Source organism: Lepidochelys kempii, chromosome 3 (genome assembly GCF_965140265.1).
Source record: "Lepidochelys kempii isolate rLepKem1 chromosome 3, rLepKem1.hap2, whole genome shotgun sequence".
Taxonomy (NCBI): Eukaryota; Metazoa; Chordata; order Testudines; family Cheloniidae; genus Lepidochelys; species Lepidochelys kempii.
This window is the reverse complement of record NC_133258.1, coordinates 150,352,116-150,375,703: the sequence shown is the minus strand read 5'-3', so window position 1 is coordinate 150,375,703 and position 23,588 is coordinate 150,352,116. Positions and strand designations below refer to the sequence as shown.

Below are 23,588 nucleotides of genomic sequence, written 5' to 3'. Positions count from 1 at the left end.
AAATTGATGCCTCAGAGGTTGAGTTGGGGACTGGTCTGTGGCACCATGTACACAAATCTTTAATCTCACTTTGAAAAGGGATTTAGGCACTTAGGCATCTTAATCCCATTGACTGTTGATGGGATTTTGGCTCATAAATGCCTAAATCCCTTTTGAAAGTGAGATTTAGGCTACTAAATCAGATAGGCTTTGCAATTCTGAGCACAGCACACTTACATACCTTTAAAAATCTGGGCCTAAATCTAGAACACTACAATGCCTCAAATTTATCTGAGCCCCTTCTGGAGGCTGATCTCTGGGAGAATATTCAGATGATGCATGTCCACTATGCTGGGAGTCAAAGAAAGAATATCATACCCCTGACTCTAGAAATGGAGCAGTAGGGAAAGAGTTAGTTTAAGGTTTACCCAAATTTGCAGACAGTACTAGGGAAGAGAACAGTACTGATAGAGGCATCGTGTCTCACCTTGGTACAAAATGCAATCTCCCTGAGAGTAAAAGGGATTCAGTCTCATTATAAACCCTCATTTCCAGGTACCACGTACCAAACCAGTACCAGAGTCGGGAGTGTTAGTATCTGTTAGTAAATATTAACTCTTTTAGTTCTTTTCTTTCTGTATATTTGATTCATGTATATATCCACTATTCTCTGGAATCTTTATGATATTAACAAAGAGTATGTTGAATTCTAAGGCCCAGAACACTGGTCCTTGACTAAAAAGTAATCCTATTCAGGACTTCTGTGTGTTAGGCTGCATCTAATAATCCATGGCATCTCCATGTCTATAGAACTGTAGATAGTCTTGTTACTGTACATGTTTCCTATTAGAGAATCAACAGGGAAGAATAATTATGAGGGAAGAAAACCCCCCTGAAAGATATTATCTTAAAGTCCTCTCAGCTGTAAATAATTATGCCTTCACACAAAAATCAGGTAAATTGAGAATGTATAGAAATTATACCAGAATATATGTTTATTTTGGCAAAAAGGTTTTCGTTGTTTAAAAACCCTATATAATGACATTTGTGTTAGAATTTAGTTGAGGGATGAAACTGCGGATCTCTCCGGTTGCAGTGAAGAAGAGACACAGATCCAGTTCTTTATTACATCAAAGGGTGGTAATGTATCTGTTCTTTGTGTATTCTGTATAGTGCTGCACTAATCTCTGATTAGTAATCTTTGATTAAATAATTCCAGTTGAGCCTGTTATTTGACAATCTTGAGTCATCATTAACTCAGACACAGAACAGTACCAGTAGAAAGCATACACTGACCAAATGGGCACTGATAACAAAAATCTCCTGTGCCCTCTGTACACACCACTTCCCATATTTCTGGTTGTAGGTAGTACTACGCATGCAGTCCATGCTCTCTTTTGTGCCAAAGCAGAGAAGGAGGGAAGTCTTAATCCCTGCATGGCTACATTACAGATAAATAAAATCTGGCCCTACTTGATCATATTCTATGTTTTCTAGGCTTGTACAAACTAAGGATGGACTTCCCTACCCCCAATTCTCTACTGGGAAGCTCTTTTTGATTCATAAATAGTTTGCCTTAAAACAATCAAATTGCTAACCAGTGACACTAATTTAATAATTATAACCAGTCTGTGTAGTAGATAGTAGTTTACTCAATTAGACACCTACAGCCCGATGCTCATTTGCACTACTTTAGTCATGTAAAGGGGCCAGATGTAAATATAAAGTGGGATGTAAATATAATTAAAGTCCTTCCTCACTGTCAGAAGTGGGTATTCACCCACGAAAGCCTATGCTCCAATACGTCTGTTAATCTATAAAGTGACACAGGGCTCTTTACAGAACAGTATAAAGCAGCCTTGTGTAAATGATCATTCGATTTATAAACATCACGTTATACCTAGGCAAAATATGTTTGACATCTAACGTGATCTTGTATTTTAATAGCTGATGTGTAAAATCAAGGTATGTTTATTGATAAATGATTATATATTTTCATTTTGCCAACCTAAGTAATAATAGTATAATGTTTTGGTTTGTTTTAAATTGCAAAATTTTCATGAGGGAGCATTCCCCTAGATGTGCCTAGAAAGGAAAAGTGTGCCCACATTTAGACAGGATGTTCTCTTCGGTAGGATGCAGGAAGAAGTATAATAAATCAAGACTAATAAAATGGCTAAAAAATAAACTAGGAACTCTTTAGATTAGAATATATTTAAATATTGGAGATTTTATACTTACACACTATTTCAAATATCTAATTACACAAAAAAGAATTACCTTTTTAGTAGCTTCAAGTTCTGCTACATAATGCTGGAGAATAAGACCAACAGTATGTGCTATTTCCTGCTTAAGACATGGCATATTCAGCTTCTGAAACCTATATTAGATTATAATCAAATATTATTTAAAGGAAAAACACTTTAATTTACTGTGTTTCTGCAGATCTAATAATCTAGGCTGAAACTCTGGGATATATAAAGTTATATGAGCAATGTGCAAAAACTAGAGTGTGACCAAAAAAAATTGCCCAAAGGATAAGTCCTAGCCAAACCTGTCTGAGATTACCATTAAACTAAGAAACAGAGGAATGGTTAAAATATGCTAGAAAACCCGTGTTCATCCATGGGCTTTCAAAGTTTGCACAGTCCATAAAGACACAAATGCATTGTAGTAGACTAGGTCATTCATTTTTAAATTAACATTACTACTTAAAAATATTTTGTAAGCATAATTGCCATTACCTTTGAAGTAGCTGAACTGAATGCTGTGAAGACAAAATTCTTCCAAAACAAGTATTCATAAATGTCTGTATCTGCACCTAAGACAAATATGAATATTTCCAGCTGAATATTTCCAGCTACATTTTATGGATGTGACTAATTACTAATAATTTACATATTTCTGTATTAATTTACTATGGCTTTCCTACATGTTTAATAAGAGTATTTTACAATAAATGTACCTTCTTAATGTAATAAAAAAGCACAGAAAGACCACTATGACAATCTAGAAAGAGAAAATAAGGAAGATCATGACAAGAAATCATTGCTGTTTCTATGTAGTTTCAAATCATATATATTTGCACGTTCAACATATAAATAATTTTCTCTGAATATTTTCTCTGAGTATTTATTGATAGCAGAAATTGTAACAACAGATACTCCAAAGGTGAGTGATTAATAAAATAGTTCTCAACTCCTGTATCCATGCTCCTAACGTGTGACTGGAAGTGCAACATAGGGTCTTCTGGACCCCAGATCCTGAAGACTGCTAAGACTCAAGGGCTACAAAGCCAAGTTTATTAGCAATAACAGCAAAATGAGACATAACCCTTACATCCAAACTGAGTTCCCTTATTAAGCCCATTACTGCAGTACCTATAAGTCTTACATACACCAAAACTCTGGTAAACTTTATTATATATCCTGGGGAGGGTATCCAACCTGTCCTGATCTTAAAGAGATGGCACCCTATCAATGAAGGTAATTCTCCTAGCTAGAATTCTAAAGCCATTAAACCCTCCTAAGGAGGGGCAGAGCAACACCACTTGCTGTGATAAGCAATAAACCTCTCCAAGTGCTGTGATCACTCAGCCAACAACATGCAGGGATATACCCACCTAAATTGCATGAATGCTCTCTAAGCCACTCATAAACTATACAGAGAGAGACACCAGCAAATCCCCCAACCCCCAAGCCTTGTACCCCAGAAATATAACATTTTACGCAGCTCAAGACTTTCTCTTGAACAATGCAAGCTCATTAATTACTTCACCCCTTCATCAAAAGATAGTGAACATGACCAGCCTTCGTAATCTGAGCAGATTCCCCAAGCACTTTAAATAAACTCAATGGTAAGGATAAAACATTAAAATAAGCTTATTAACAACAGAAAGATAGATTTTAAGTGATTATGAGTGCTAGGCATAAAGGACAGAGATGGTTACATGAGAAATAAAAAATAAAAAAAGTTTAGAATTTAGATTGCTATATCAGACTAAGCAAGATTTGAATCAAGCAGTTTTTCTGCGTTCTAAGCAATTCACAGTTATTAATACACAGGCTGAATTCCCTGCTCAGTCTGGGACCAAACTCCACAGTTCAAAGTCATTTTCTTCCCAGCGGTTTTGTTGCCTTCAGAATAGATGTGGGAGGGGAGAGGTCCTGGCTAATGTTACAGACTCCAATTTATACCCCCCAATCCATGCGCATGGAAAGATACTGTCTCAAACATGGAGTCAGAGGTCGTATGTGCTATGTGCCCTGCCGAGACACTGGACCTCCATTGTCTATGTGCTTCAGAAGGGATCCAGTGGGAGAGTAGATTTTCCTTAATGGGCCATCAACCCCTGGCTGGTTAGTCCTAATGTAAATGTGTCTTGGGGATGTTAGTTGCTCCTTTGTTGCCACCAAAAAGGCCAGCTATGGGCATGTGACAGAGAGACTGCCGAGACTCATCAAGCCCTCAGATCGCTACCCCTTCCTGCTTCTCCACGTGGGCACCAATGATCCTGCAAAGAATGACCTTGAGCAGATCACTGCAGACTATGTGGCTCTGGGAAGAAGGATAAAGGATTTTGAGGCACAAGTGGTGTTCTCGTCAATCCTCCCCGTAGAAGGAAAAGGCCTGGGTAGAGACCGTCGAATTGTGGAAGTCAACTAATGGCTACGCAGGTGGTGTCGGAGAGAAGGCTTTGGATTCTTTGACCATGGGATGGTGTTCCAAGGAGTGCTAGGCAGAGACGGGCTCCACCTAACAAAGAGAGGGAAGAGCATCTTCGCAAGCAGGTTGGCTAACCTAGTGAGGAGGGCTTTAAACTAGGTTTGCCAGCGGAAGGCGACCAAAGCCCTGAGGTAAGTGGGGATGTGGGATACCAGGAGGAAGCACGAGCAGGAGAGCGCGAAAGGGGATGGCTCCTGCTTCATACTAAGAAAGCAGGACAAACAGCAGGTTATCTCAAGTGCCTAAAATGCAAGAAGCCTGGGAAACAAGCAGGGTGAACTGGAAGTCCTGGCACAGTCAAGGAATTATGATGTGATTGGAATAACAGAGACTTGGTGGGATAACTCACATGACTGGAGTACTGTCATGGATGGATATAAACTGTTCAGGAGGGACAGGCAGGGCAGAAAAGGTGGGGGAGTTGCACTGTATGTAAGGGAGCAGTACGACTGCTCAGAGCTCCGGTATGAAACTGCAGAAAAACCTGAGTGTCTCTGGATTAAGTTTAGAAGCGTGGGCAACAAGGGTGATGTCATGGTGGGAGTCTGCCATAGACCACCGGACCAGGGGGATGAGGTGGACGAGGCTTTCTTCCGGCCACTAACAGAAGTTACTAGATCACAGGCCCTGGTTCTTATGGGAGACTTCAATCACCCTGATATCTGCTGAAACAGCAATGCAGCGGTGCACAGACAATCCAGGAAGTTTTTGGAAAGTGCAGGGGACAATTTCCTGGTGCAAGTGCTGGAGGAACCAACTGGGGCAGAGCTCTTCTGGACCTGCTGCTCACAAGCCGGGAAGAATTAGAAGGGGAAGCAAAAGTGGATGGGAATCTGGGAGGCAGTGACCATGAGATGGTCAAGTTCAGGATCCTGACACAGGGAAGAAAGGAGAGCAGCAGAATATGGACCCTGGAATTCAGAAAAGCAGACTGACTCCCTCAGGGAACTGATGGGCAGGATCCCCTGGGAGAATAACATGAGGGGGAAAGGAGTTCAGGAGAGCTGGCTGTATTTTAAAAAATCCTTATTGAGGTTACAACCATCCCGATGTGTAGAAAGAATAGCAAATATGGCAGGTGAAAAGCTTGGCTTAACAGTGAAATTCTTGCTGATCTTAAACACAAAAAAGAAGCTTACAAAGAGTGGAAGATTGGACAAATGACAAGGGAAGAGTATAAAAATATTGCTCGGGCATGCAGGAGTGAAATCAGGAAGGCCAAATCACACCTGGAGTTGCAGCTAGCAAGAGATGTTAAGAGTAACAAGAAGGGTTTCTTCAGGTGCCCCTTACTGAATGAGGGAGGCAACCTAGTGACAGAGTGGAAAAAGCTAATGTACTCAATGCTTTTTTTGCCTCTGTCTTCACGAACAAGGTGAGCGCCCAGACTGCTGCACTGGGCAGCACAGCATGGGGAGGAGGTGGAGAAAGAAGTGGTTTGTGACTATTTAGAAAAGCTGGACTAGCAGTAGTCCATGGGGCTGGATGCGCTGCATCCGAGAGTGAAAAAGGAGTTGGCGGATGTGATTGCAGAGCCATTGGCCATTATCTTTGAAACTCATGGCAATCAGGGGAGGTCCCGGACGACTGGAAAAAGGCTAATGTAGTGCCCATCTTTAAAAAAGGGAAGGAGGAGGATCCTGGGAACTACAGGCCAGTCAGCCTCACCTCAGTCCCTAGAAAAATCATGGAGCAGGTCCTCAAGGAATCAATTCTGAAGCACTTAGAGGAGAGGAAAGTGATCAGGAATAGCCAGCATGGATTCACCAAGGGCAAGTCATGCCTGACTAATCTAATTGCCTTCTATGACGAGATAACTGGTTCTGTGGATGAGGGGAAAGCAGTAGACATGTTGTTCCTTGACTTTAGCAAAGCTTTTGACACCATCTCCCACAGTATTCTTGCCAAAAAGTTAAAGAAGTATGGGCTGGATGAATGGACTATAAGGTGGATAGAAAGCTGGCTAGATTGTTGGGCTCAACGGGTAGTGATCAATGGCTCCATGTCTAGTGGCAGTGGAGTGGATCAAGTGGAGTGCCCCAAGGGTCGGTCCTGGGGCCGGTTTTGTTCAATATCTTCATTAATGATCTGGAGGATGGTGTGGATTGCACTCTCAGCAAGTTCGCAGATGACACTAAACTGGGAGGAGAGGTAGATAACCTGGAGGGTAGGGATAGGATACAGAGGGACCTAGACAAATTGGAGGATTGGGCCAAAATAAATCTGATGAGGTTCAACAAGGACTAGTGCAGAGTCCTGCACTTAGGACGGAAGAATCCCATGCACCGCTACAGACTAAGGACCGACTGGCTAAGTGGCAGTTCTTGAGAAAAGGACCTGGGAATTACAGTGGATGAGAAGCTGGATATGAATCAACAGTGTGCCCTTGTTAACAAGAAGGCTATTGGCATACTGGGCTGCATTAGTAGGAGCATTGCCAGCAGATCAAGGGAAGTGATTATTCCCCTCTATTCAGCACTAGTGAGGCTACATCTGGAGTATTGCGTCCAGTTTTGGGCACCACACTACAGAAGGGATGTGGACAAATTGTAGAGAGTCCAGCAGAGGGCAACAAAAATGATTAGGGGGCTGGGGCACATGACTTATGAGCAGAGGCTGAGGGAACTTGGCTTATTTAGTCTGTGGGGAAAAAGGAGTGTGGGGGGGGGATTTGATAGCAGCCTTCAACTAACTTAAGGGGGGTTCCAAAGGGGATGCAGCTAGGCTGTTCTCAGTGGTAGCAGATGACAGAACAAGGAGTAATGGTTTCAAGTTACAGTGGGAGAGGTCTAGGCTGGTTATTAGGAAACACTATTTCACTAGGAGGGTGGTGAAGCACTGGAATGGGTTACCTAGGGAGGTGGTGGAATTTCCATCCTTAAAGGTTTTTAAGGCCTGGCCTGAAAAAAGCCCTGGCTGGGATGATTTAGTTGGGGTTAGTCCTGCTTTGATCAGGGGTTTGGACTAGATGACCTCCTGAGGTCTCTTCCAACTCTAATCGTCTATGATTCTATGTGTGATTTAGGAAAACAGTTAGGCAGAAGTCTATTAAGGTGGAAATCAGAAACCATCCGACTTAGGAGTTTTAGTTGTGGTCTCTTTACAAACTATACTGCTAAATGAACCGTGATGGAACTCATAGAAATGCCTGAAATTTTCAGTTCCAACAAGTAATCCAAGATTGTGGAAAGAGACAACTGGATAGGAGAAAATATGGCACTGGTTACACCAACAATTATCTTCTCCATTTCTGAAAGTAAATATGTCTTGTACTTTTCCACAGCTAAAAGGAATCTACAATTTGTACTTCCATTGAACCGGCAGCTTCTAGTCCCAAGAACCTTTGCGAAACCATGCTTATCTTGCAGAATGTTCAGACTGGGGTGAAGCATCTGACCTGCCTCCTGAGACAACAGTCAAGGCTTGATTGGGAGCCACCATGAAGGGCAAAAGGTGAGTCTGATGTGGTGAGGAAACCAAACTTGTCTTGGCTGTGTTGCTGCAATCAAAATTACCTTGGCTTGGTCCTGTCCGATCTTGATATGAACCTTTAAGAGCAATGGAGTTGGAGGATATGCATAAAAAAGACCTTTTGTCAATGCAATGAAGAAAGCATCTCCCAGAGCCTGGGGATCGAGTCCCCCTCTGGAACAGAATTTCCTCCACTTTATGCCATGGCAAAAAGGTTGACCTCTGGAAATCCCCAAGCTAGGAGTAGGTTATTGAAGACTCAGGAGTCCAACTCACATTTGTAATTTAGAGGGAAGTGTCTGCTGAGGTTGTTTGCCAAGGTGTTTTGTATACCCAAGAGGTAAGCAGTTGAGATGACTATCTGATTGGCTTTGCACCAATTCCCAGTTCTAAAGATTCATCTGCTTTGGTGCAGAGTGAGGGGGGATGTGCTCTGCCCTGACAATTGATATAATATATGCAAACTATGTTGTCTGTCAGGATCTTGATGGCCTTGTTTTTGAGTAGGGAAAGAAAATGAAGCCAAGTATTCTGATCACTCTTAACTCCAATAGATTGATGTTCCTGTTGTGACCATTTGCCCTCGACTGTATGAGGATCTAAAAAACCTGCTCCCCAGCCCAAGTGGGAAGTGTCTGATGTTAACATGACCAAAGGGGGATTCTGGTTGAACTGGAATCCTCCACAAACCTCGGACAGATTACTTCACCAGGTGACTGCATTACTCAGGTGACTGCTTTACTCATTACTCATACAGATACCCATTTGTGCAGATTGTGTTTGTTAGTTACATAAACTGTCCTAAGCCACCCCTGGAAACTTTGAAGGTGCAACCTGCCATTTTATGCCACAAAAACGGAAGTGCCATGCATCCCAGCAGTTACAGACATGTTCTTAACTGGAACTTGAGGACGGAGCTGTACTCTTTGCATAAAGTCCTTTAGAGCCAGAAGGAGGTAAGCTCTACCTATTATCAATATCAGAAATGCTTCTATAAACAGAATTTACTGTGTAGGGGGTAAGATCAAATTCTCGAGATTTACCTGCAGGCCTAGACTTTGACATAGAGAAGTTGTTGGTTGAACTACCTCCTGATATAACCAGCCCCTGGGGAGTGAGTCATCAAGGTAGGGAAAGATAGTTATTCCTAGACAACGGAGGTAGGAGCTACGACCACCATGATTTTTGAGAACACCTTTGGGACTGAAGACAGGCTGAAGGGTAGGACCTGATAGTGGTAATGATTGTGATTGAATGTGAAACAAAGAAATCTTTTGTGAGAAAGATGAATTGCTATGTGGATATAGGTTTCAGAGTGGTAGCCGTGTTAGTCTGTATCAGCAAAAACAACAAGGAGTCCTTGTGGCACCTTAGAGACTAACAAATTTATTTGGAGTCTGTACATCCACATCAGCCACAGCATTGGGGCTCGTTCATCTGCACCTCTACCAATGTGATATATGCCATCATGTGCCAGCAATGCCCCTCTGCCATGTACATTGGTCAAACCGGACTGCCTCTAAGTAAAAGAATAAATAGACACAAATCAGACATCAAGAATCATAACATTCAAAAACCAGTAGGAGAACACTTTAATCTCCCTGGACACTCAAACTTAAAAGTGGCAATTCTTCAACGAAGCGGACTCCAATGAGAAACTGCAGAACTGGAATTAATTTGCAAACACCATCAAATTAGGCCTGAATAAAGACTGGGAGTGGATGGGTCACTACAAAAAGTAATTTTCCCTTTCTGTTGATACTCACACCTTCTTCTCAACTGTTGGAAATGGGTGACGTCCACCTTGATTGAATTGGCCTTGTTAGCACTACAAAAAAGTAATTTTCCCCATTTGATATTCACCCATTCTTGTCAATTGTTGAGAATAGGCCACTTCCATCTTATTTGAATTAGCCTCGTTAGCACTGACCCCACACTCGGTAAGGCAACTCCCATCTTTCCATGTGCTGTAATATTTTTACTGCTTTCTGTATTTTTCACTCCATGCATCTGATGAAGTGGGTTTTAGCCCACAAAAGCTTATGCCCAAATAAATTTGTTAGTCTCTAAGTGCCACAAGGACTGCTTGTTGTTTATGTGGATATACGCACTTTTGATATTGAGGATCGCAAACCAGTCTCTGGATTCAGGGAGGGAATTATAGCTGCTAGGGACACTACCCTGAAATTTAGATGTCTGACATGCTTCTTCGATTGTCTGAAATCTAATATCAGCTTCCAATCCCTGTTTTTCTTGAGTATCAGAAAGCATCTTGAATAGAATCCTTTTCCCCTGTGTTGAAGTGGGACTGGTGTTATGCCTCTTAGACTTAGGAGTGATGAAATCTCCTGTGTCAGCAAATGAATCTGAGAGGGATCCCCAAGGCGGGACAGAGAAGGGGGTTGGAAGGGCAGGATGGAGGTAAACTGGACAATACAACCCAAACTAATGGCCTCCAACGTCCATCTGTCTGATATTATAGCCTCCCATACTTGATGAAAGAGAGAGTGTTAGTGCTCACATTGAGGAAGGGGGGGTTGTGCATTGCAGCAGAGAAAACCTGATCATTGGGTGGTCTGAATCATCAGAACTGGTGCTTGGACAATGTTAAAGGCTGGAATGACAATCTAGGTAGTTGACAGCTTTTTCTTTGAAAATTTCAGCCTCTTAGCTGGTGGTTCCAGTGGCCTGCGGAAGGTGGAAGAGTGAGTAGGGTAGGATCTTTGTGCCCAATGAGACCTGCTAAACTTATTATTTGCAGGGGTGTATATCCATAAAGATTTAAGTGTTGCCATGGAGCCCTTTAGGGTATTAAGCGAGTCGTTTGTGGAATCTGCAAAAAGCTTCTGGCCATCGAATAGTAAATTTTACAGGGATACCAGACAATGGAAAGAAGGAAGCTCATCTCCTCCCTACTCTGTTGTAAACAGACCTGGTTGCAGTATCATGTGAAGGCTGCAGTGAAGTTTTTTCCAAGAGCTGACCCTCCTTTATTATGACACAGAACTGTTCTGGATGTTCCTGTAGCAAATGGTCAATAAATGCATTAAACTTCTCATAGTTCAGGTAGTCATATTTTGACATCAGCACCTAGTGATTACCTTTCCTCAACTGTAATGTTGCCAACGAGTAGCTCTTACAACCAAAAACGTCTCGAGGTTTCTGATCCTTATAAGGGATGGCTTTTTGGGTATGTTGCCTGCCCCTTTCATTGACTGGGGCGACAACAAAATAATTTGATGCTGGGTGAGAGAATCAAGGCCAGGATTTTTTATCAGCTTGCTTGCACGTATGTGGAGGACATAGGTGGGGTTTACCAGATGGAATAAGCTAGCTCAAGGAGGGATTCAGTAATTTGCAGTGCAACCAGTGCTGAGGAAGAGCTGTGCACTATGTCCAGGAGCTTGCGATGGAAAACCCAGATTTCCTTCAGGGGAATGGGTCATTCTTTCATGGGTCAGCGACCCACTGCATCAGATCCTGTAAATGTTTAAAAGTCATTAGTTAACAATGGCAGAGGTGGTTTTACTGCCTCATCAGGTGACGACAAAGAGATGTTTGTAAGGCGGGTAACCTCCTTGTCCACCCTTGCCTCTTTCTCCTCAAAGGTCTTCTTGGACTCTTAAAGTGGAGTGAAGAGATAAATAGTACTGGGGAATGAAGTCTTCTGTGTTCCCTATAGGATTGAGTTGAGGTCTCTCATAATTACTGGCAGTACATTGCCCATAAATCCCAGTAAGGCATGTGGGGAGATATCCAATGTTGGTCATACCAAGTATTAGCAGACAGGGGTCTGGTGTCCTGTCTTTGTTGCAGCCACATTAGGGAACAACAACATCTCCTGGAATAAATTGGAGAGTCTTGAACAGGAAGTTCAGACACTGAGTCGAAATGCTCCTCCACATATTGAATCAGAGGTAATAACCCCTCCTCATGGATAGTAGAAGATGGAGAAGAGGTAGGTCTCACAAAAACATGAGCAGTCAACGACCCTCTTGACCTCAATCCTGAGAGGAGTACTCAGGTCACAAGGACTGGAGATTCAAGCTCATTTGGTATCCTGAGGTCTTTCAGGTACTGGAATTCCTGCAGTACCCAGGAGCACAAAAGAACTTGCTAAAAGCACTGATGATGTTACAGAAGCCATTGTGTGAGGTGCTGATGTTGGTACCAACTGGGTAAAAGATTCCACTGAATCCGTTCTCTTGGTCATAGCAGCCTTTCATACTAAGCCCTTTACCACTGAGGTATGGGACTTAGTTGAAGTCTAAATGTGCTTCACAGTACCCAAAGTGCTCAGAGCCTCACTAGCAATCCTCTCAGGGCCTGAGGTCTCTGGTGACCAGATCTTATTTGATGAGGAAGAGAAAGTTCCTCACCCTGTGCAGTAACTGAGATTCTTCAAGATGGGTGAAGACAGTGGGTGCTCTACTTCAGGTGAATGTGCATCCCTGCGTCTTTGATTGAAGAATTTCAGCAGCAGTGCTCATTTGGGTCGTGCATGTGCTGTCCCCGTCTTGTGCTGTTGTCGGCACCTACCTTGCGTATGTGTCCAGACCCCCCTCCCCAGTTCCTTCTCTACTGTAGAGTCCAGAAATTGAACTCCAAAGTAGAGGGGAGGTAGGGAGGTAGTGGAGCACCTACAGGGACACTCATTTCAAGGAACCTCAGTTACTGCACAGGGTGAGTAACCCTCTCTTCTTCTTTGAAGAGAGTGTCCCTGTGGGTGCTCCACTTCAGGTGACTGTTGAGCAGTCTCTCTCATTGGACAGAAGGAGCTTCAGCATTGCTTGTGTAAGCGATGATAACACTGTAAGACCTAGCAATGTGTCCAATCTTAAACCCTTGTTTATTGTGGAATGTTTTGTGAACGTGTATGGACATGATTTATCTGAGGCACAATAATCCCCAGGGTCCTTTGTGTAGCTCAAGAAGCCCTTCCTGGGTCTTGAAGCTAGAGACTGATCAGAAGTAGTCATAGTTTGGGGCATCTTATGAGAAGGTCCTGGTGAAGGGGAGTGCCTCCTCTTCTCACAGTGGGAAATAGAGAAAGCTGTGGGAGCACTCCTCTCTGGTATAAAGTCAAATCTCAGAACTTGTGAGGGGCCAGCATTAGAAGATGCATGGGGGGACTGCATGAATAGATATGCTGCCCGGGATGTTTGTGTTCTTTTAAAAAAAAAAACAGCTAATGCTGCATTTTTCTCTGATGTGTCCCTCATCCTGACATAACAGTCAGCGAGTATGTGGGTTGTTTGTTGGCATTGCCACCTGGCTGGAGGGGCAATGTTTAAAGCATGACGACTTTTGTCTTTTAAAGCCAGTACCAAGCATCTCAGGCCTTGAAAAACCAAGATAGGGACAAAAATGCAAAATGACACAAAACTACTTACTAACTATCCTAATCTAACTACCATTTACCAAATAGAAGATGTGAAAAAGCTCATGGGAAAAACCATAAGCAAAGTCCATGGGGACCTCCAACTCTTAGCCATGGAAGATGAGAAGGAACTGAGGGAAGGTCAGGGCAGCTCCATCCTTTAAACCCACAGCTGAAAACACAGGTAATCACAGGGTACTATTAGTGAAAGCTCTCTAACTCAAGTGCACGTAATGTTCACATACCTAAGTAGAACAGACATGTGCAATCACTTGAAGAAGAACCTCTCTTTTCTGGCAAGAGATCAACCCAGAAAGAGATCCAACTCTTGCCCATCAGTGGGTGTCAATAATAAAGAATGTTTACAACACCCACATATTTATCTTTATCACAATGTTTGAAATATTTACCTATAGTTAGAATGCTTCCTCAGATACCTTGGTAAATTTAACTACCACAGGGGATGAATGTGCCGTTTCAATGGTGTCCACTGTACACAGTATATAGCAAAACTTACATTTGTGAAACGTTTTCCCAAAGTGAGAACATAACTCCTATAATATTAATGGGAGCTATGAGTACACGAGATCTGGAAAACAGACACCTATATCATTGACAAAACTGTAGGCAAGTATATTCCTGCAGTTAATAATCTGTAAATAACCATAAGAAAGGCAAGAAATTTAAGGATCAGTTAAATATAAAAGCCTTTGCACAAGTTGTGAAATTTGTTATTATTTTCCTAACAAACTCTACCATTCACCAAATAAAGCCAAATCATACAGTCCTTTTTCAGTCAAAGCTCCCACTGAAGTCCAAGGGGTTCTGAATATGTAAAAATCATGAGATTATGGCCTTGAATAAGTTACAGATAACAATGTTACTTACCTCTAAACTTTCAATTTTTGTCATGAAGTCTCCAAAATCTACATCAAATTCAGTTTTTCGTGGGTCAAGAATATCATATTGTTTCTTTTGAACGCTCTGGTAGATATTTTTGAACTTTATTGCCATAATATCTATCCCTTCAATTGTAGACATACTAAGTGCAGAAAATGTTTGTACTATAGTAATCATCTCTGTAATCTGAAATAAAAAAATATTTTTCACACTCAGATCAAATTATGAATTTATTTCAATTCATTTAGTTTGCTTGTGGTGCTTCTTGTTGACAAAGGAATAATTACATCCTGGGCTAAACAGACTAGACTGAGATCAATGGCCAGTCTGCTCTGATTGGTTATTTCACTCAGAATTCCTCATCTAAATACTCACAACAAAACACTGCTCCCTCAACTTCTTACCCCAACCCTCACCATCACTCAACCTAATCTAAATCGTTTCAATATTTTTGCTCTGTTTTTCTTGGAGGAAGAAAATCTTGAGGAAGGTTTATCTGTAGTTAACTTTTACATTAAATTACATTTAATATCTGAGTGATAGGGTGGGGAATGGCTCAAAAGCTGAAGCATCAATGTTTAAGATATACAAACAGGAATTTCCAAGCGCAACAGACAGACCACAAGAACTAGTATATGCACTGTATGATTACCAAGGAAAAACACAATGCCTGAGGGCTCTGCTCACTGTTTTGATCTCTGCTGCCCTGCAGGCATGAGTCCCTCCCCTTTCTGGGAAGCATCTGCAAGCTCAGCTGTCAGATCATTTATGTGGAATGCTCCTGTTCTGCCCTGCACTAGGAACACAGGGGAAGACAGGCTGCTGCTGCAGGGAGTGGGGGGGGGGGGGGGGGAGGGGAGGGGATGGACTGCTGTGCTGCTTTGACATTCCTCAGCATGGAGAGCTCACAGACCTGTGCAGGATGCCGCTCCTGCTTCCGACAGCTGAGGAGGTTGTGGGAGAACTCTTAGAGAAATCACAGAGCCATAGGCAGGCAGAGCAGGCTGCTTCCGGAGAGACTGCTGTGCTGAGCAGAGCTGGGGGCTGATGGGGGGAATTCCCCCACCCTCTGTCTCAGGATAGGTTGGACAGCCTGCTGTCTCCCCCGCCCACACACACACACACCACTCTCCTCTCCCTCCCCCACCCCTGCCCACTTCAGTTGAAAAGTGTCTGACAATCTATTAGGGTGCCATGGAACGATGGGATTGAGAAACCTGCATCATGTGACACTGTACCTGCCCCACGAGGCATTGCAAACCCTTCCTAAAGCACCCTGCGGACAGTTGCATAGTGGGATAGATACCACAGCGCATGGCTATCAATGCAAGAGCTGCTAGTGTGGATGCACTCTGCCCACACAAGGAGCATAGTGTAGACATGCAACAGTGGTTTTAACTAAAGTGACATAACTTTTGCCAACAAAACTTTGTAGGGTAGACAACTTTTCTTTGTTTTTGGGATAGGCTTCAGTTTTTAGTCTCCAGTCATACTCAGACATTGGGTCAGGGTAGAGAAACATTTTCCACAGAGGTACATATGTCTTAAGTAATAGGAGACACTATTTTAATAATAGGAGACAACTCTTTTATTTAGGTGTTCTATTTCCCACATCCCTCTTCCTGTTTCTTGTACCTATGGCCTTGGGTTACACATCTATTGCACTACATCCGTTTATGGAAAGAAAGAAAGAAAGAAAGAAAGAAAGAAAGAAAGAAAGAAAGAAAGAAGTCCAAGTTACTCACTTTGCTAGGCTTCCCATGGAATCCTTTGTTCTCTGATTTATTTTTTAGATTGGACTGTCCTCACGGCAGAGACTAGTAATAATTTTGTATCTTGCTCATCACTAAGCACATTGTTGGTGCTTTAAAAACAGTACTAACAAAAAGGCTTTGTGACCCTTTAAGTGAAAAGTTTTGAAGAAGTGCTCTAGAATCATAGTGCCAATCTCTGCATTTTACAAGATGCTCTAAGGACAGGTATGCCCCAATGATGTCTACCCCCTTTGCACAGAAGAATAGAAATATGTCCTCCTTGGTTGCAAGAGGCTTAGATCCAACCACTGCCTAGCTTTTCAACATATTGGGAGCATCTGGGTCTGGAGTCTTTATTGGTTTAATCAGAGGATCTCAGCTGACATTTGCAGGTAGCAATGATGGTGGAATTATAGGGTTAGAAGGGACTGCAAGGCTCAGTATAACCCCCAAATAAGCTGAGGAAGAGTTCACCAACTGATTATCTTATAGAGATAGCCCATTCACCAGATTTTCCAGCTCACTTGCCTTGCTTTCAAGACAAACAGAATATCAATTGATCTGAGAGTAAGGATCTCTTTGATCCACCTCGGGTTACTTCATGGCCCTTTGTCAAGGTTCCTTCCCCACTCTGAACTCTAGGGTACAGATGTGAGGACCTGCATGAAAACCTCCTAAGCTTACTTTTACCAGCTTAGGTTAAAACTTCCCCAAGGTACAAACTATTTGTTACCCTCTGCCCTTGGACTTCCACTGCCACCACCAAACTTTATCTGGGTTCCTGAGAAAACATAGTTTGGACACGTCTTTCCCCCCAAAAACCTCCCAACCCTTGCACCCCACTTCCTGAGGAAGGTTTGGTAAAAATCCTCACCAATTTGCATAGGTGACCACAGACCCAAACCCTTGGATCTTAGAACAATGAAAAAGTATTCAGTTTCCTTACAAGAAGACTTTTAATAGAAGTAATCATCTCTGTAAAATCAGGATGATAAATACCTTACAGGGTAATTAGATTCAAGACATAGAGAATCCCTCTAGGCAAAACCTTAAGTTACAAAAAAGACACACAGACAGGAATAGTCATTCTATTCAGCACAGCTATTTTTTCAGCCATTTAAAGGAATCATAAACTAACACATACCTAGCTAGATTACTTACTAAGTTCTAAGACTCCATTCCTGTTCTGTCCCTGGCAAAAGCATCATCCAGACAGACACAGACCCTTTATTTTTCTCCCTCCTCCCAGCTTTTGAAAGTATCTTGTCTCCTCATTGGTCATTTTGGTCAGGTGCCAACGAGGTTACCTTTAGCTTCTTAACCCTTTACAGGTGAGAGGATCTTTCCTCTGGCCAGGAGGGATTTTAAAGGGATTTACCCTTCCCTTTATATTTATGACACCCTTGGACCCAGGATATGAAAGTCTCCAGCCTGAGTTTCTTAGGGAATTCTTTAAATGCTTCTTTCTGATTTTGTTCTGTGCAAGTGGGATCAATTTGGAGGAACTGATCCTAAACTGATTTTGTAAATGCACTGATTAATGCTGAAGACTCATGCACAAGAGTTTGCCAGAGGGCGCTGAAGACAAAAGGCTGTCAAGAGTTATCAGGCCACCTGCATGGAGCTAATCCACCATCCTCTCTTTCCACGTTCAAATCCCTCCTAAAATGTCACTTCTACAAAACCCATAGGAAGAGAATAACAAAAAACAAACAAAAACAAACCACACCAGCAACCAACAACTCTAAAACAATCCTCCCTTTGGGTTTCCTACTCTTTACTTCTCCATTTTTTATTTTTTACAGTTTGTTCCAAAGCCCATTAAATTAACAGGACTCTTTCCATTCACTTTAATGGGGTGTGGATAGATTATTAACTCTTTAGGATACATAATTATCTTAATTTTTTGTCGTGTACAACACAAATAATGCTATGGGAGCTTAATAAATAAACAAATTAATAATAAAAACATCATGTTTTGAAAATTTGAAGTACAATGTGTGTGTGGTGGGTCTCTTTCTTTTTATAATCTTTGGGGGGGGAAAGCCTTATGTATTTTGGCAAAAATGTAAATCTATTATTTTTTTTCCTCTGCCCATCTAACTTAGGCTTTGTCTACACTGGAACTTCATCGGCAAAACTTTTGTCATTCAGGGGTGTTGGGAAAAAAAAAATAAACCACACACCCTGAACGACAAAAGTTTTACTGACGAAAAGCACCGATGTGAACAGCACTTTGTCGGCAGGAGTGCTCTCCTGCCCACAAAGTCATTGCTGCTTGAGCGGGGTGGAAGTTTGTCGGCAGGAGAGCTTTTTCCTGCCAACAAACAGCAGATACACTGCGCTCCTTTTAGCAACGTGGCTGTAGTGGCACAGCCATGTCGCTAAAAGCTGCATAGTGTAGACAAAGCTTAGGTTCAGATTAATTGATTTTTCTGAACCCTTTTAAAAAACTGAATTTTAGGCTGAGACCAAGCATAGAAAGCCAAACACGGAATTTTTTAACAAGCTATGAGCAAATGAAAAAAGTGAGTTGCAACTCTTAACTACAGCTTTCGTTATTTGTGAAAGTCATAATAATTTGATGGTCTAAGAAATCAAGAGAAATGCCGTATTTATCCAAAAACATCAACCACATTTTAAAGAAAAAAAATCTTTCATATTGAATTAAGAATACAGTACACTAAGCAATTCTTTAGTCAATCTACAAAAATTCTCATTAAAGACATGCACAATTACCTTTTTTTTAAAATGTTACTTACTTTTTCTAGCCTTTTACAAAAAGCTTCGAATTTGCCAAAAATATACATCTCTGATACTTCAAATGTCTTTTCCCCTAGAGCTTCCAAAATCTGTTTCCTTGTTTTATGAAAGCATTTTTGATATTCTTTAAATAAAAAAATGCAGTCCTAAAAAAGTTGAGAAACAAATGCAATAACTATCAGATGGAAAGAAACATGCAATATTTCTTATGTACAAAAAAAATCTGTTGTTTCTGTTGGCTGTTCTGTATTTTAGAAAATGGTATTTTTTGTAATTAGTCCACATTATCATTTTGATACTGAAACAGAATTTTGCAACCAGACTTGTGACCTATTCCTTGTGTCCTGCACTAACATGGAGAAATTTTTCTTATTTAGCACTTACTATTCTCATTTCAAAAAGAAGAAAGTGATGAGGAGAAAATGTGAAAAACCAAACTAATAATGTTAGATGGATGACCAATAAGGATTTCCTGTATTTATCTTACTTTATGATTAAGAATAATTGACTCAAAACTATTGCTGCAGGGAGCTAATCTTTACCAAATGCCATATCAGTGTTACCCTTGAACATCTCAGATCCTTCAGATTTCTTTTCTTACATTTGCTAGATGTGTCTTGTCTTAGGTCTGATCCAGCAAAAATTTAAGCACACTTAACTTTCCACACTGAATAGTTCTACTGACTTCTCCCTCCCTCTTGCTGAAGTATTAAGTATTATTCAAATATTATTATTACCCCTAAAATTAAGCATGTGCGTAAGCCTTTGCAGGATCAAGGCCCTAGATTGTAAGCCCTTCAGAGCAGAGGCTTTTACCATGTGTTGTATAGCACCTAACAAAAGGGGGTGCTAAGGATGGCTGGGGGGCCTCTGAGACCTACTGACCTAATAATAATTAGCAAAAATACTTCAACAAGAGAGGAACAAGACAAGAAGTTGTATGGGAAAGGAGAAAGATGAGACGATTCTGACACACAGTGGCTGTATCAAGAAGCCAAAACAGAAAACAGTACTTCCTATAACCATACTATTAGCACAGCATGGTTAAAACTAGCTATGCCAATATGAGCATTTCCAGTTTAAAATGTAGAGGAAAAAGGTTGACGGCAATTAGGCAGCAGCTCTTTCAAATATTATACCTAACGTAAAAAACCCTGTCTTGGCTGTCCAGGAGTAGAATTCCACAGAAAAGCCATGTAAGTACATGTTGAACTGCAAGCACATGTTTAAGTGGTTTGTTGAATTGAGACCTTAATTAATGCACCAGTTCAGTGGATGTAAAAAAAACAAACCAGTCTTCAATCAAAATGTTCAAGCTTTTATTCTCTAGAATGTTTTATAATAGATACTTTATGTTAAATCAACACAAACCCTTAAAGCACTCTGTTGGTCATCTCAACCCAATTTAAAGAAGGAAAAACAAACTTATCAGTAGCCCTTGTTTAGGGTCATAAGTGACAGCAGTCAAATCATAGTCTAAAGCCATGTCTACGCTAGCGAGCTTAGAGCAACACAGCTGTACCAATGCAGCTGTGCCACTGTAAGATCACTTGTGTAGCTGCTCTATGTTGGCAGGAGAGAGAGCTCTCCCATCTACATAATAAAACCACCTCCATGAGCGGTGGTAGCTATATTAGCAGGAGAAGCTCTCCCACCTACATAGCGCGGTCCACACCAGCATGTCTCTCAGTGTAACTTATTTCAGAGTATCAGCCCTGTTAGTCTGTATCCGCAAAAAGAAAAGGAGTACTTGTGGCACCTTAGCTCATGAAAGCTTATGCTCAAATAAATTTGTTAGTCTCTAAGGTGCCACAAGTACTCCTTTTCTTTTAGTGTAACTTATGTTGCTCAAGAGGGTGGGGTTTTTTTTGTTTGTTTGTTTTTAAACACATCCCTGAATGACATAAGTTATACTGACAAAAGTGGTAGTGTAGACATGGCCAAAGTCCCATGTATTCCGGAATTCAATGGAATTTGTTATGGAAGTCATGCTTTCTGCAAAAAGCTGCTCCAGGATCTCAGCTTTCATTTTAAAAAATTGTGTTTCTAGGCTTTGTGGTCCCAAAGAAACGCTTGAAAATGTGATCCAAATGTAAATCGAAGTACTGATGTCTTCCTGAGTTGTCATACTGCCTGAAAACATAGCTCAGAATGTCTGAAATGCACCATTAAATTAAAGTGTTCTTAATGCTGAAACCTAAAAAATAACAATCTGCAGTATACTGAAAATGGGGGAGGCAATGTAAAATAAATGGAAATTTAATATTAAAATAAATAACCTAGGAGCTACTTTAATTTTATTATTCATTTTCATATTTAATTCTCTAAAATATCATCAATTTTTAAAATTGTTCTTAAGAAGCTGCAGAATTTTCATCAGAGTGCTACAGAATATAGGATCTAGCTGCAGAATCTAGGCCAAGCTTGCAAGTCATGGGGCCTTCAACACAGCCATTCTGAATTTGTTTTCAATTTAGCTTATGTGAGGCACGATATCGTGTTTAAGTCCAGATATTACCACTATGTTTCCTACATCCACCAATGTTATCAATCAAAACATACAGTCCGTGATTTGAAGAAATAACTTTATTTCCCATAGTTCCATTATCCTCCAAGTGCTTACAGATGGAAAAATATTTGTGCTTTATTTTCAATCCATTATATGTTTACCAATCAGTAATTTCCAGAATCCCTCTTTCCCAACTCTTCCGTCCTTTTTTAAAAATATATAATAAGACCTTTGTGGAAGGGGAGGTTCCCCCAGTCCTTTGGTACATGACAGATCCCTCATTTTCAATACATCCCTGGTTTCCCATTATTTTATTTTAAAAAAAAAAAACTATACAACTAGTTATTAAGAGACAGATTGCAAGCCATCTTAACACATGTTGACAGCAAAACAGATATTTAAACAGGAAGTGGAAATGGTTGGTGCTCCCAGAAGAAAAGATTGCTTCGTCTCTGCCTGAGGTTTGCATTCTGCTTGAAAAGACTCTCCAATAAGACTTTTTGATTTCTTGTCTTTGTTTATAAGGTCCAAAAGAAGCCTGCCCAGGTGTGGCAGTAGACTTTTTTAGTGAAAACAATGTGAGGGAAGCCTGGTCCATATCCTTAGAAAGAAGCCACAGCATTAAAGGATGTTAAACATGAAGGCTGGAGCCTTTAAAGAGACAATATTATAATTTTCCTTTGTGAAATTTTTTCTTTATTATCAAGACTGACACGACAGCTTTGTCCCAGATTTGTACACTTAGAATTACAAAATTTGTGGCTGGAGGAAACATAGCAAAATATTCGGGTTTCAGTAAAGCATTTGATGTTTCTTACAAAAGGTCACTCACAAAACTAATCTAAAAACTGACCTGCACATGATCGTTGTCATGTGAAAGAAACAGATACGTACCTCTACTATAATCACTGTTCTTCAAGATGTGTTGGGCATACATACATTCCACTGTAGGTGTATGTGTGTGCCCAAAATACTTGAGTCAGAGACTTTTATAAGCAGTACTGTCGGGGCACTGCATGCACCTACGATATCCTTGTGTATGCAGCCAAGGGCATTAAAGAAAACCCTCCTGAGTTCCTTTGCATCAGAAATATGAAAACACTTCCAAACTAGAAGAGAAGGAGGGAGGGTCATGGAATGTATGGGCTTGTCTTCTCTACTGGGAGATCAACACTGCTGCAATTGATGCAGTGGGTGTTAATTTAGTGGGTCTAGTGAAGACCTGCTAACTCGACAGTAGAGTGCTCTCCGGTCAATTCCAGTACTCCAGCTCCCTGAGAAGGGTAAGGTAAGTGGACTGGAGAGCGTCTCCTATTGATGCAGAGCAGTGAAGACACCGGGGTAAGTCGACCTAAGCTATGTTGTCTCCAGTTATGTTATTCACATAGCTGGAGTAGAGTAACTTCGGTTGACTTACCCCAGTAGTGAAGACAAGCTCAATGTGTGCACAAACCTATGGTGAAGAGCAGCAGCTACTGTAGAGGTAAGTAACTGGTTTTTAGTTCTTTGAATGATTGTGTACATGTACATTTCACTGTGGGTTTCTTTACAGGCAGTGGGACTTCGGACCTACTTGAACTGGGAATGAAGTACAGACTTACCAAAGTCTACATCCATTCACAATGCCGGAGTTGATGGCATAGTCTGGAGAAGGTATGTATTGATTACCATGTAGCCACTTTACAGATATCCACAATCAGTACATTATTTAGGAAGGCTGTTGTGGTAACCTGAGCCCTTGTAGAGTGAGTAGTTATCTTTGTTGGAGAAGTTACTTTTGTGAATTTGTAACGGGATCTTATGCAAGAAGATATCTGAGCTGAGATTGCTTTCCCCTTCACTCTTTTTGTGTAGGGCACAAACAGTCTAGGAGACACTCTAAATGACTTGCCTCAAGGCGGCTTCCCCCGTTCCCGGCAGGGAACGATGGGGGAGAAGCTCCAGGGGGTTTCCCCCCCACTCCCAGCAGGGAACAGGAAGCAGAGGGGAGCACAGCCCGCTGGGAACCTGGGAACCTATAGGGCAGCCAGGTTCCTGGCAGGAAGCTGCCAGCAGAGCTGAGAGACTGGGCTCCTGGTGAGGACATGCACCATCAACCCAGGGAGGG

At 41.4% G+C, this 23,588-nt stretch overlaps 1 protein-coding gene across 1 annotated transcript in view; it reads right to left on the bottom strand.

The window, feature by feature from the left end:
* The window catches only part of DNAH8 (dynein axonemal heavy chain 8), a 577,606-nt gene that overhangs the window by 450,556 nt on the left and 103,462 nt on the right, over positions 1-23,588 (bottom strand). Inside the window, exons 12-15 of the mRNA XM_073338555.1 lie at positions 18,972-19,118; positions 14,444-14,641; positions 2,724-2,800; positions 2,260-2,359 (exon numbers count right to left, since the gene is read on the bottom strand). Of these exons, the coding sequence (XP_073194656.1) occupies positions 2,260-2,359; positions 2,724-2,800; positions 14,444-14,641; positions 18,972-19,118 (522 nt within the window). The remainder of the gene's footprint in view (positions 1-2,259; positions 2,360-2,723; positions 2,801-14,443; positions 14,642-18,971; positions 19,119-23,588) is intronic.